Source organism: Fundulus heteroclitus, chromosome 23, assembly GCF_011125445.2.
Source record: "Fundulus heteroclitus isolate FHET01 chromosome 23, MU-UCD_Fhet_4.1, whole genome shotgun sequence".
Lineage (NCBI taxonomy): Eukaryota > Metazoa > Chordata > Actinopteri > Cyprinodontiformes > Fundulidae > Fundulus > Fundulus heteroclitus.
Genome location: NC_046383.1, coordinates 14,197,561 through 14,212,569, shown reverse-complemented (window position 1 = coordinate 14,212,569; position 15,009 = coordinate 14,197,561). Strand labels below are relative to the sequence as shown.

Here is a 15,009-nt window from a genome sequence, read left to right as displayed (position 1 = left end):
CCAATTAACCTAACCTATCCATTGTTTGGTGTGTTTGTACAAAGCTGGGTTTTACTGTGAATGTAGGTGTGAGAAAGGATATAATTGTCTCTTGCAGCTTCATAATGAACATGTTTTGTCATAAATTATATAAAATTCAGGATGTTTAAACACGTTTGATGCCCAGTTACTACAGACAACATGTTGAGACGTGGAAAGGTTTGGCATTGAGGTGCTGGGGTAGGATTTAACCCATTTAACCCATTTGAGACAAACAATTAAGATGCTATGCTGTGAATAATGTAAAATCTTTGTAGATTATACATGTTATTTTATTTTTATGCTTCCTTTACTCTTTTAATTCCCAACGACATACAAAATAAACCCTAACCTAAGAGCCACGTTTCTGAACTGTGGGAGGAAGCTGAAGTACCCGGAGAGAACCCACTCAGGCACAGGGAGAACATGCAACCTCCATGCAGAAAGACCCCAGACTGGGATTTGAACCCAGGACCTTCTTGCTGCAGGGCAGGAAGGTGTGATCAGGAACTGTGGAATCGCAGGAAACACACGAGATAGAGTAGATTGGTGTTTTTTTTTTTTTTTATAAAAAAAAGATAATGAAATGCATTTTATAAAAAACACCAAAATTAATTACTCGGAGCACACAGTTTATGAAGCCGAAACATAATTCTAGATCCTAATTCTTTGCATGAACGAGTCACACGGGCAGCTTTTACCGACGGTGGTGCAGAAAGCTGCATGTCTGTCGACCTTCACATGAAATTCATGTCAGTCAGCCCTGAGCCTGGAAAAGAGCTGTTCCTGCTTCCAAATGCATTTTATAAAAAACACCAAAATTAAGACCAGGCATGAAACATAAACAACAAAGGATCAAATCTATTGTAGTAAAAAAAATTATTGTTAAAAATATAACTTTATGTCCCATAATAAACTGCAATTTAATAATAAAATATAGACAGAGAATATGAGAGTAATAACAGCTGGAACTAACTGCACTACAGGAGAAAATAAATAACAATAAACTTGAACTAAACATGAGACCCTTTATTTTATTAAAACATCTAAACTTACCACTGCCTTCAGGCCTTCAGGACACAGCTGAGGAACGCCTCTTATATTATTATGTATTTATTATTAATATGTTTACTTGATAACACATTTCCCATTAATACCTGCTACTCGGAGCACACAGCTTATGAAGCCGAAACATAATTCTAGATCCTAATTCTTTGCATGAACGAGTCACACGGGCAGCTTTTACCGACGGTGGTGCAGAAAGCTGCATGTCTGTCGACCTTCACATGAAATTCATGTCAGTCAGCCCTGAGCCTGGAAAAGAGCTGTTCCTGCTTCCAACTGTTCAATTATGAGTAAAAAAGTCCACACAGAACATTTAAAGAACGTGTGACAATAACTGCAGCTCTGAACCTGCATGTAAACTGGGCTTTAAACCACTGAAAGCAAACCAGGGCAGCCTGTGCATCTTTAAATAGAAATAGAAGTTTTAGGTCACACATGGCGTTAGGTTTGTGTGTAGCTTTCAAAAACTGTTTCCAATTCTCATTTAGTCACATTTAAATTCCACCCAGGTTGTATAAATCACAAAGTCCAGTTTAATCTGTTGGGATTATCTGGGATAAAACAAAGTGAAATTGATGCTTGGATTAAAATCTGAAAAGTTGGCTGTGCATTTTTATTCAGCCATCTTTTCACCCTGATATGCCTAAATACATTTCTGTGGAACCAGTTGCCTTCAGAAATGAAACGGATTACTAAAAATATTGCATTTTTTGCCAATATTTAATATGCCGATATTCCAAACACTGAATTTCCAATTCCGATATAAGCCGATACTGATATAAACTAATTTCACATCATGCCAGTCACAAAATTTAAGCATAACGCACCTTCACTGTGACGCACCACTAGATACTGTCATCAGGGAGCGTTGCATGTTGGCAAAAGGGCTCGTTTCAGCATATTTCCCAAAATCTAGGCATTATATTATCGGCTTTTCATTATCGGGGGGAAAACCCGATAAGGATATGGACAGATATTACATAATCATGCTAATATCAGGCGATAATATCGGGCGGCTGATATTATCGGGCATCGCTAATGAAAATCTCCCAGCGCTCAGTCCAGTCCAACTAATCATGGACCAACTGTGGACCCGCAGAGATTTACCAAACTTGGCTTTCTGCTTTTATTTAAAAAAACTTTCTCCAAGCTTCTAACTGTGAAAAGCAAAAAAATATATATAGATTTGCACTGCATGTAGATGTCTTAGTTATATTATTTACTGAAGTAAAATAAAAGTCTAAAGGAACCGTTAGCTTGTAGGCTGCAAACTGCAGCTTTAACTGTTCACTTGAAGCTTTAACTTAAAGAAACTTTGCAGCCTGCAAAGTTCTTCAGAGCACCAGGTTCATGTTTGCTGCTTGCATCTTAATTAACGAGTCCAAGCAACACAACAGGAAGTGACCCAAACTTAGTTTACCTTCTAAAAAAAAGTCAAAAATCTTTCTAAAAACTACACCCATCACAACTGAAACATAGACTTTGATGTCATTACCGTATTTTTTGGGCTATAAGTCGCCCATTTTTTTGTTATAGTTTGGCCAAACTTGTGACTTATAGTCAGGTGCGACTAATGTATGAATTTTAAATGGTAAATCCTTTTGACCAACATGAACCAAGTAGTAAACATTATCGTCTATAGCCACAAGAGGGCGCTCCAGGTTTGTCAAAACTATCCTGTTCCAATACCACATAAAAAATGTATTGAAACATTAACTTATAGACAACAAAGACTGAACACATCTGTATGATGTTTCTCTGTCTCAGTCTGTATTCACACAGCGGAGCGTTACGTGGTGCAGCTCTAAGGACCCAGACCGAGACAGAACCTGTTATTAAGCTGCCTGTGAAGCTAACAACAGCTAGCGCTAGCTTACAGCTCTGTTGTCTGGGCGGTTTACAACTTCGCTGATGAATGTGAGCTTTATGTTGCTCTCAAACATGTGTCGTACTGTTAGCTTAACACGTAGCACCGTTATGCTCACAGTCTAGTTTCAGTGTAATTTTGACAACTTTCAGCATGAAATGCGCCTTATAGTGCGAAGAATTTGGTATGTAGGACACATTTGGGGGGGAAAACGCGGTTATAATGGCACTCCACACAAACTGACAATCAGAGAAGCAGCCAATACTAACTCAGGAGGAGACACATTTGCTAGAAAAGCTATTAGTTGTGTACTCTACAAATATGGCCTTTGTGGAAGAATGCATCGGTCAAAACACAGTCATGTGCTAGAATGGCTCAGTTAAAGTTCTGATCTATTTAAGCAGATAGTTTGTGGCAGAAATCTAGAAATAGACGTTCTTCTCCATCCAATCCAGCTGAGTTTGAGCGTAGAGAGAAATCTGCTAAAGGTTTCAGCCTCTTTTCAGATTTTTATTTGTAAAAAAAAAAATTCAAAGCCATGCATCCTTTTTCCTTTCACTTTAAAATTGTGAAAGGAAAAATTGCAAAACTTTGTGCCGGCCTGTTGCATAAATGAAAGGCCTTGATGTTTGTAGTTGTAATGTTACAAAATGTTTAATGGGTGTGAATACTTTTGTAATGCATTGTAGATGGAAGCCTTTATGTGATGGATAAATATTACTTTAGAGGAGAAGATTATCTATTTGCAGAAAGGTTAATATTTAGTTTCTTTTTTCCCCTCAAAGCAACAGTTCTTATTTGCACACGCTGAAAAAGCCCCTATATCCATTTTTTTGGATGAAGTTGTGCATTAAGGGGTTGATTTCCACCAGTCACACAGCCTGTGTTTTAGCTGCTTTCTGAAATCAGCCTTCTGTGTGTCTCTGTGGTTTTTTTTAGTTTTTTCCCCCTCTCACCCTCCTTCTCTGCAGAAGAGGACCAATTAGAGAGAAGCTGATTGTGACCTTTGAGTCCACCTCAGGTCTGCTGACGGGAGAGTTAGCATGTAGCCAGACTGTTTTACATGTTATCGACGGGCTGGCTCGGCATCATAGTCATTTTATCACACCAATTTCATTCTTGGCCGATTTCCCCTTAGGCAGGTTAGTGGCAGCTTCCCATTGATTTTTCATGTAATTGATCAGAGACTTGCTCAAGCAATTTATTGGCCCACTCGCACCTGTGATTAAGGCTGAGGCCACATGTGTTTATGCATGCGCCCGCAGCTGCTTTCCCTGAGAGCAACCTCTGCACCGTGAAACGCCACGGCCCCTCTGCGCGCTACCTGCCGGCCTTAATGGAAGCCGTCCTGGTCTCAGGGACGTTTCCAATCAGGCTTGACCGACGCCGTGTCACGTGCAAAGTCAAGAGCCGTCAGAGCTGACAGGCCTCACAAGGAACCATGGAGCAGAGTTTAATTCAGAGTGATCTGTATTCATCCGAAGCCGCTTCATTCATGGAATTAAATATGAGAGCGCCCGGGGGGCCCGAAACCACGATGACATCAGCTACGCATTTCTCTTGGTAGCCGAGGATGAGATAATTGCAGAAGAAGACAAAGACGAAGAGCTGAGTACTTTTTAAATATACGCCATGTTAGCTGGGCATGTGAGGAGCAGAGAGGCGAGCGATGGAAGTCATTTACAGGCCTTACTCACTGCGCTCTAAACCACAAGCTGAGTTGGAGTGCTTAGCGTTGGTGCAGCTCATCTCCCTTTGGTACTGTGACAGAGCTGGAATAGTACGGATCAGGCATAAAGCCGCTCAACAAGCTCAAGAGCTATCAAAGATCCACCCTTTTAATTTGGTTAATTTACAGGCAGCTTTTTCACTAATAACGTTCTTGGAGTGCTACTTGACAAATGGAAATACACACAGGATGTTTCTGACTTGGAGGAGAAACTCTCAGCTAATGTTTTGTCTTTTTTTTTTTTTTTTTTTTGTAGACGTTTGTCCAACTGCCGTCCCAACGATCCCGCTTTCAATTAAGCTAAATGAAACCAAACGTCTGGTCATTACCACACGTCGGCCGTATTAGCAGATCTGTTCACAGACGCGTGGCTTTGGAAGCAACACTTGCAGCTTCAAGTTTTACTGCGTGACCCGCAGAGTGTTGGTCGGGCAGAACACGGTGAAAATTATACGTGGTTTCAGGCTAAATCTGGGGGGAAAAAAGCATGGAAGAAACTGTATTCACAGGCAAACCCGGAGCAATGAAACCGTTTCATATCTACTAAAGCTCTCTGATGCAATCTAATATATTGGGCGATGCTGTGGGAATATATGGGAATTCATTTAAGAATTACTGTGCTGAAGGAAGAGGCATTCCTTTGTGATTTGACTGTAATATGAGTTATCTATCGAGGCACGTTCAGGATGCAAAGATGGGAAAAGGATATAAAAAAAAACACAACAAACAGTGAGGAAATTAAATAGGACAATTTTGCTACTGTGTCAGATTTTATTAAACAAAGCAGCTGCACAGTTTGCAGATTCAACAACCAAGAGATGAGACTCAAGTCTGCAGAAATCATGATGCATGGGGTGATTTCAGAGCACCTGTAGGCCTTCTGGTTATAAATCTCCACATATACAGGAGCGTCTCTAAAAAAATTGTAACATCATGGTACTTTGGTTCAAATGTCAGGCTTATAGAAAGATGTGATCTATATAAAAATGTGTTTTACTACAGAAATGTTCTGGCCATGTTGAGGCCTGGAAAGATTTGCCAGCGGTTCATTGGGGAGTGACTGACACCCTCCACAAGCAGCGTCAGCCACTGCCGAAGAAACTCCCAGTTTATAAGAATTTTACTGGAAAATTCCGTGGAAGGAAAAAGTCTGGTAGAAAAAGGAGAACAGGATGTGTGGAAAACCTTAACCTCAACAGGCATGACTGGGAAAAACACGTCTCCTCGAGTTGTTTCGCTTTCCGAGGCTCCAGCCTGCTTTGGCCTTCTCTCTTGTGCTTTTGTCAAGAGGAAGATTGGCAACAATGCAGACGAGCATAAGGCCGCTGTTAAAACAACCCCTCAGTCTGACCCGGGCAGATTGCCTGCAAGTTATGAAGCAATGATGCAGTCATTTATACAAAAAGGAGTTAATTGTGTGAACCTACTTTTCAGCCATTTAAGTCACTATCATGAAAATAAACAGAATATGTTTGAAATATATCAACTTGTGTCTGGAAGTTTCACTTTTTGCATTAGTAAAATTACTTTGACATGATATTCTAATTTACTGTAATCTCAATAAAACGCCCAGACAGTAGATATGTGCATCTATCTGGTAACAAATTGAACGTTTTTGCAAATTAAAGAAGCAAAATTGCTGCAGGTTTTAAAAGAACTCCAGATCAAGCTTGGTTAATGGCCGTCTGGCTGGGTAGTCTATCATCTCTCCTCCCTGAAGTGCGGGCTTGGATGCCGCGCTGATATACATAAAAAGCTGCAGAGAGTGTGTTGAAATCCTCTCCGGCGCATGCAGGAGGAGGGAAAAGTTGAAGTGTCCAAACTGCGCTGACACAGGCGGGCTGATGTGCTCGTTAAGAATCAGGAGAGAGCGCCAGCGGAGCAGGTCACCCTGCTTCTCACATCACAGCCCCATCAGAAATTCTTTCAAGTGTCCTTCTGCGTCGCCAAAGATGACAACGGCAAATCGATAAGCGCTTGAAATGAAAAGAAGCCGCCGGTTTGCCCCCGAGGCGAAAGATTTCATACCCGCCAGCCTTGTCTGAACTTCAGGCATTCCTCTGCATCTTTCTGCGTGAGAAAGAGGAGGCTGCTCTCTCCCCTTTTTCTTCCTTTCTTTGTATAAGAAGAGAGGCATGCGGCCGAGCCGGGGAGCGTCTCCAGACGCTGCGCACCCCCTTCCCGTCTCTGCTTGCAGGCGGGGCGTGATGTGGAGATCTCTGTGATGTGACGCGCGGCTGATGCTTTCTTCTTTTATTGGCGTTTTCTGTCACTTTGCACTCGTTCGGTATGTTTTTGCTTGTCAAGTCGGTAACACCTAAACGTGTAAGTTAAATCCCGAGAAACCGGACCATTAGATGTTTCCCATGATTTTGCCATCGTTCACTCTGTCGGCCTGAATTAGGAACTTTAAATCACAGCTGATTAGATTATTTTAATCGGTCTGCCCTGAACACATCCAATCTACCCAAAGAGGTCAGATTCGCAGTTTAGTCTTCCAGAAAATTGTTTTTAATGTAACAATTAAATTTTGTTTAAATAAATGTCCAATTTGATTTGAACTCCAGTCTCATATTATTATTTTTTTGTTTGTATGCGTGTGGAGGAACAAGCGACGCGCACGTCTTGCTTCAGTGTCCCCCTTCTTGCCTGGAAATTCCCGTGTGGGTGCGCGCATTAATTACTGGTTTAATGGGAGTATGACTAAAAATGTAAAAGACGGATTATGTGCCGGGTGCTGGGTTGGCGGTGAGGAGAGCCTGCCTGCCTGCCTGCGTCCGGTCTCGCTAAAGATGCGGATAGAACACGCACGCAGTCTGCATCAAACGCCACGGACCCATAAAGAACATTTGCATCCGAGCCAGCTGTTCGCTCCATCCGCACATAAATCCGCAACACGATAGCGCTCTGTCTGGCGCAAAAAGAGGCCAGCGCATCTCGACTTTTATTGGAAATCTTGTGTTTTTTGTGAGTGTATTAAATCGGCTATATGAGAGGTTTTCTGTTATCAAAAATGCTTCATAATTACCTTAGTTCGTTACAGAAAAGAGGGAAATGTGTTTATTATCTGAATTGAATGTAGATGAGCTTCTCGCTGTCAGCTGCGGTGATGTCGCGTTTATTTTGCGCGCAGTTTACAAAAAAATATATAAATAGCCCAGTACGGCCTTTTCGTGCGCAAATGTGCCATTCAAGTTTTTTTTTCTCGCCTAAAAAGCCATTTTCATCAATAAAGACGCATCAACATTTTTGGGATTGCTGGTGAAAGTTGAGAGTTGCCCTCTGCTCTGCGCAAACATACACACCCCTTTGTGAGCGGACACACACACGCACACACACACATGCACACACATGCACACACACACGCCGAGTTCCCCTCTGAGCTCAAAAGCTGGAAAAATTGCGCCACTCTTGGATCGTCTTTCAAGGCAGGAAAAAAGTTGAAGAAGACAGAGGAGGACGAGCCAAGGGGAGACTCGGATGAAAGCGCCTCCTTCGCACTTTCTCCGCACGCTGTAAACAGACGCTCATTTATGCGCATAAATGAGGCAAACCTAACGGCTGCGCTGGCTCTCTTGTTTTTTCTCTGGATACGCGCGGCGTAAGGGAGCACCTCCATGCGACACGCACGTTTACGGACAGAAAGTTGACCGCGGCTGGACTCCGAGGTTGTTTTGAGTTTTCGCTCTGAGCGCAGCTCCTCTGCGTGTGTGGACGGTGGGATTTTATCTCCTCGCTTTACAAGAAAACGCCGACGGCTTGGACACAGAAATAAAAAAAAATCCCTAAACCGTCCGGTGACCGCAGCTGGTGAGTACAGGGGGAGCCGGAGCACTCCGCTTAAAACAGGAGAACCGGAGTGTGAGTTCATGCAAGTGAGGGAATTTGTTCCACTTTGCGCGTTCCCTGACGCTTGTTTCAGGGAACGTGGAGTGGGAGATGTGAGGGCACGGTTTGGCGCACAGGCCGACCGGCTGATCATGAGGTCTACAGCTGTGATGGAGAGCTGGAACATGAGAGCGCGGAGTAAAACATGCAGGGCTATTGTGGGAGAGATTGTGCAACAACTGTCAAAAGAAGTGAAAATGACAACATTCAGAACAGCTAAAGTGTCTTTTATTATTATTATTATTAATTCAGGTTGTTGTCTTTGATTGATAAAATAATCCGGTAATATAGATGGAAAAAACTGTTAAAGGGAAAGCGCTGATAGCCCCGCGTCTTTAATTAATACAGGACCATATGATGGAGGTTAGTGGACTCATCGTGCCGGTGGCGGCTGCAGCCTCATGCTCACGCTGTGCTAATTTCACGAGTAAAGCCTGCGTGGGGCGATGCCAGCTTTCTGTCTGCACTGGGCCCGATGCCATGAGACTCACTGATCCACGTCAACTGACGGCGGTGAGAAGCGCCGGGCTCCGTGGCCTGAGGGTGACTGCATGGACGGGATGGAAAGAAGCCGCGCTGATCCGATGCGTCTATCTTTACGCTGATGCCATTGGGTAATTTATCTAAAATAGATAAGACCAAAGGCCTGTAGCGAACAAGGCGCAATTACCCCTTAACCTCCATTAATGTCAAAACCTATTATTGTAATTAATACGAAACGTTATTATTATTATTATTATTATTATTATTATTATTATTATTATTATTATTATTATTATTATTATTATTATTATTATTACATTTTAATCAGGGTAATAGTATTTATTTGAATTTAAGTATTTTAAGCATTTATTTTTTCTTCATCTTGCTTTCATTTATTTTCTTTTATTTTTGTTTGCTTTATTTGATCTATTATTTTTAGTTCTATTTTTTGGTGGTGATTTTTTTTCTTTAATGGCAAAAATGAACGAATAAATGAGGATTTTTTTTTTAATAGCTGTTGATTTATGAAGGTTTTGTTTGATTTTACTGCCTTAAAATCTAAATATCCTAAATGAAACCTAACCAGGCGCGCCTTCAGAGGCCGCAGAAGAGCCGGGGCTGGACGCAGGGAGGCTCTCATTAAATCTCCAGCACGACCGGGCCTGCAATAACCTTCCACCTTCCGGCCTGGCCCCCCACTATTTCATTTTGCTGCTGAAATACAGAGCAGGGCTTCTGGAAAATTGTCGCGCAGGTACACACCGTGTAAAACTTAACCTCCAATATCTGCTTCCTTTTGAATAAAAAAAAAGGCAGTGAAGATGTAGAGCAGGTGAGGAGGAGAACTGGGGGAAATGCTTAACAGCATGGCTGCATGCAAATTTCCTCCCGCCTCGAATTATCATAAGCAAACAGTGTGAGCCTGGACTAATAAAAACCCATCTGTGTAACTTCATATCGAGGTAGTATGAGGGGTTGCGATAATGAATTTTGTAATATCCCACCGACAGACATCTCAATCAGACTCTAATCCCGTGATTTTACCACGGAATCACTCCACTTCCAACTGCTGCAGACAGCAGCAAAACACGCCAGCCGGCTCAGGCACAACGCGCCGCGTTTTACGCTCTGCACAAAAATAAGACAATGCAGTAAAACTCGCTCAAATATGTCCGACAGCAAAGAAGGAGGGCGTCTCAATCCTTTGCCCCTGCGTCTTATCCAGCTGTAATTTCTGACAAAAAACATCTGGTCACCGATTAGAACTCCGCAGACAGACGTCAGTGGCGCTTTATTCATTTACCTCCATAAATTGAGTAGGACCATGTCTTGCAATTGTATGTTTTGAGTAATTTCATAGTGTTTCAGGTTGTCATCTGAGGACAACCCAGTTTATGTCTTATTTATACTTCAGAATAAAGTATAGGATAGTTGAACGTTTTTCCATCCGCACATAATCGTTCTTATTGTGTTTTCTCTTCTAAATCGCAGAACAGTGACCCTAAAGTGCCACAATGGAGTCCCACTGCCGCAAACTGGCCACCACCTGCGCACAGATCGGTGAGTATCATCATCAGGGTCAGTTTTATTTAGAAATAATAATAATAATTTAAAAAACGGGAAAAGAATGACTGACATTTAAAACTAACATGTGTTGCAAACTCAATCATGCACAAAATCATTCAAATAGATATTTACGAATATACAAGAACCACAGGATACTCCTGATTAAAGAAAACAAATAACAAATTGAATCATATAATAATAATAATAATAATAATAATAATAATAATAATAATAATAATAATAATAATAATAATAATAATAATAACTATGAAATAGATGTAGTAAATCGGATTTTAAAAGACTAAAGCGTACTTTAATGCGGCGTCATGAATGAGTGAAAACCTATTTGTCTAATTTCTGAGATTTTCAGTGTTCGGTGATAAAATCAAAGATGCTGTGGGTAAATATTTTCTGCTAATTTCAGCAGTCTGATGACAATGTGAGGACATGACTTCTCTGTTGATTCCTCTTTTTTGTCTTAGAGCGACGCCTAGTGGCCAGATCTGTTCTTCATGATTATCACTGGTGTTCTGTCGCTATTATTTCAAGCCAGTTATTTTTTATCTAATTTATTTATAAATTTATTTACAGTCACTGAAGTAAATCGCGTCTTTGTAAAATGTATTTTAACGCCTCAACTTTAAATTGTGTTCTGTTCAGATGGTTTTATGTATCGCTCTGTATTTGGACTTGAAAATCACATTTGACTGTAAAGGAACAGTTACCGTTATTGTGTTATATGGCGAACACCGATGCGCCTGCTAGGTCCAAACCACCATAAATTAGAATAATATGATTAATGGAAGCAGAAATGGCGAACGGGAGCAGCAGATCAGAGGGACACAGGCGTCATCTGCGCCGCGCAGTAATATATGCAGCGCTCGGTGGACTGGCTCCTGGGAAAACTAAATGTATAATGAAAGCCTATTCGTGAGCAGGAATACGCTAATGGTGGAATCTGATGTCTTCTTAATCCTATGTAAAAAGCCTTGTCGTCTCCCGCTATATTGACTGAATTGCTAATTAATGGCCCTCTATGGCGGAGGCCCGTTGCACGCAGTAATCCGCAGAAGAGAGATAAAGCATTCAGAAGGTAGAAATGAAGAGGAAACCGATAATCCACTTCAAGTTTAGTATTACAATATGCCTGGAAGGAGAAAAAAAGGAGCATCAGACTGTTTGATGTGTGCCATTATTATTATTATTATTATTATTATTATTATTATTATTATTATTATTATTATTATTATTATTATTATCATTATCATTATTATTATTATTATTATTATTATTATTATTATTATTATTATTATTATTTCGATGCAGTGAAATCAGATTTTTTTTTATTGATTTACATTTACATCACAAGTGCGTCTTAATACTTGTACTTTCACAACGCACTGCCACCCTTTCTTCATCTGCATGTCCGCTGAATGCCTGTAGCTGCGGGCGCTGGAAGCCAAGTCAGATTCCTTGGTGGTGCGCACAATCAGGGCGGGATGGAGCTGGCTCTGATAAATAGTTCCGCTCCAGTTGATTTGTCATGTAATCGGCCTGCATGAGTGGTGACTGATGTCTTGTCGGTGTTCTGCTGGTATTAATAAATGTATAGGGGGGGTCACAGGAATACTGCACCAAGTCCAAATGTGCTGCATGGACGCGTTCGCTTGGCCACCTGTAAGATAAAGGCTCTTTTTCAGTGTTTTCTTGTTGTTGTTTTTTCAAAGATGAAGATGACATTGATGGTGATGAGGGCACGCAGCTTTAACCTGTACACCAATAATGTTTTTCCAACACTGTTCGCTTTTCTCTGTTGCTTCACAGTCACCAAATGAACGGGATGAAAATCAGATTTAGAAAAAAAAAACAGTCACACAGACTCTAGGATTGAGCAGCAAAGCGAGGCCAGCTCTGGTGTAGGCGCGCAGATGAAGTCATCCGTCGTCACCAAACTGAGTCTGCGCGGCCGCTGGAGGCTTGTGCGCCTCTGCCCTGGTCCGTCTAATGAATACGAGGACCTCAGCACTGAGGAGGTCAAGAGAACCCCTTTATTGGACAGCCAGTGTGAATGTCTCTTTTGCATGTCGGGAATCAGAAAGCTCACGCTTAAAGTCCATGAGGTCGTGGTTTGTGCAACTTAGATTGAATTTGCTGGAGGCTGTTTTCCTTTTATCGCCTTTTACACCGAAAACCACTCCGACTCCAGAATTTAACCAATTAAAGCTGTTAAAGCAATTTACATCTATTTTATTTTAATGATGTCAATTTAACAGCTGCAATGTACGCAAATAAAAAAGTTATATCAAAATCATAAAGATATTTTTGCACATTGGGACCTGGGATTAAGACATAACACACTGCTGATATATCAAAAAGTTTCACATCTCTAAGAAGGTTTTAATGTAACCCCCCCCCCCCCCCCCCACACACACACACACACACACCCCCAACAACCCCAGTGAAGATGCACAAGTTTAGCTTCAACATTAACTCTGTCACTAATCCAGTTCAAGATGGACACAAGCTTAAAGCCTCCCTCCAACACACACCCGGTCCAGACCCATGTTACCGGGACACATATCTTGTGTCTCAGAGTTATTCCTAATCAAAATTCAACAAAACACTGTGAGTTTGCCTGAATTGAAAAGAAGGATATGAGAGCCAGACAGATTGGATGAAGACTAAATAAAGCCTTATGCGCCGTAGCCTTGTTTTGTAAACGTGGTGGCATTGTTAGTTTGGCTTTAAAATGCAGCTTAACGATTTCTGTGTTGTTGATCATATGTCCAGTGGCAGTAATGCGTTTGTTAAAATGTCTGGGGAAACATGGCGGCGGCAGCATCATGCTGCGGGGATGCTTTTACCGTGATAAGTAAGCGGGTCATGGTTGATGATATGTTTGGTTTTCCGGGTCTCTGGAGGACAGCGCACAGAACCTACACGGGTTACCGCCGACTGGCGCAACATTTGCCCAAATCAGTGTTAAAGGAACTGTTGTTGGGTTTTATGGCTCTCTATGACTCTTTTCCCTCTGCGTCGCCGTTCAGCGCTTCTGTGCGAACAGCACAGGCGGCACGTGCGCACTTTTTCACATAGCGCGCGTGTCTGGCAGTTAGCGTCAGTTGACAAGTGCGCGCGGAGAGTTTTGGAGCGCGCCGGCGCCAGCGCTGCCCTCCTTTGAAGTTAACATTTGTTTGTCCTTTCGCGGGACCTCTACGGTGCGCAAGGTGTTTGTCTTTGATATTCGGCGCGCATCTATTTTCTTTGCGCCTTTCAATAAGAGCCGCTTTATCCACTGAGTAAACTGCAGCGACAGAGCCTGAGAGCGCGCAGCTCAGCCCGGGTTTCAGCGGCACTACATCTCTTTACTGGGCCACTGGACCCGTCTCATAAAATGAGGCCAAACTCTGTTATTTTCATTTTATTTGGTCTTGGGCTGCTGCGCAGCAGCGGCTCGTAGCGCCGCTGGGTACACCGCGCGTCTCATCTCTCTTTACATGCTTTTATTTGGAAGAGGAAAAATAAGCGCCAGCCCCGGCATAAATACACTGGCAGACATATCTCGTTTCTGCGAGCTCCGGTTGGCTGGACACATCCACATGGACGCGCCTGTCAGAGAGAATCAGGGCGGGCGCAAAGCGGTGACGTGGAGGTGTGGAGAGAGGCGCAGTTGGGTGGGCAGAGCGCAGGCAACAGCTGAAATGAGCAGAGGGCGCTGGAGTGTGTGTAAGCCTCTGGATCTAATATCACCTACCTGTCCTTGTCACTCTGATAGTCAGCCAAGGTAGCCGCAGTTTTCCACCGATGCTGTGACAAAACTCAATGGCCGGTTTTAAAGCGTCCTCCAGTTTAAACAGAAGGAGGGCTTCACCCCAGCAAGAGGAACCGAGCTGCTGTGCGCTTTTTGGACTGCTGAACATATCCCGGAGTTGGACTTTCCGCTCTGCCTGTGTGTGCTAGAAGCCTGTGAGACCTTTCACCGATGAGCTCTATGAGGGATCCATTAAATATAGACCACCACCTCACGGGGAATAAACTCGCCTCCACGCACCACACGGCTTTGGCGATGGCTTCTAGTTTGCAGCCGCTGCAGCGCTCCGTGGACTCTAAGCACCGGTTAGAGGTGCACACCGTGTCGGACACGTCGAGCCCGGAGTCCGTGGGTAAGAGCCGGCCGGGTTTTCAGAGGGATCTATGGTTCTAAAACAATCGGTGCTTCTCAGCGCTCAGCATGGCCGCGTAAACCGTAGCTGTCATTTTATTAGCGCCTCATTTGTTTCTTTGGTTTGACAGGGCAAATTAGTGTCATTTTTTATTTTTATTTTTCTTACTAAAACAAGCCGTTTCCTATATTCTTAGAATTACTATTAAATGTCAATTTAATCAAAAATAG

General features: G+C 42.5%; 1 protein-coding gene across 4 annotated transcripts in view; it reads left to right on the top strand.

Annotated features, from left to right (window-relative positions):
* Positions 1-15,009, top strand: part of pitx2 (paired-like homeodomain 2) — an 80,548-nt gene that overhangs the window by 62,700 nt on the left and 2,839 nt on the right. Inside the window, exons 1-2 of one of the 4 annotated variants that reach the window (XM_012876919.3) lie at positions 8,070-8,489; positions 10,542-10,610. In XM_012876919.3, coding sequence (XP_012732373.1) covers positions 10,565-10,610 — 46 coding nt within the window. In that variant the 5' untranslated portion in view covers positions 8,070-8,489; positions 10,542-10,564. Of the gene's footprint in view, positions 1-8,069; positions 8,490-9,157; positions 9,182-10,541; positions 10,611-13,512; positions 14,780-15,009 lie in introns of those variants that run through there. The other 3 variants (XM_036127222.1, XM_021323768.2, XM_012876918.3) reach the window with 3 other exon arrangements.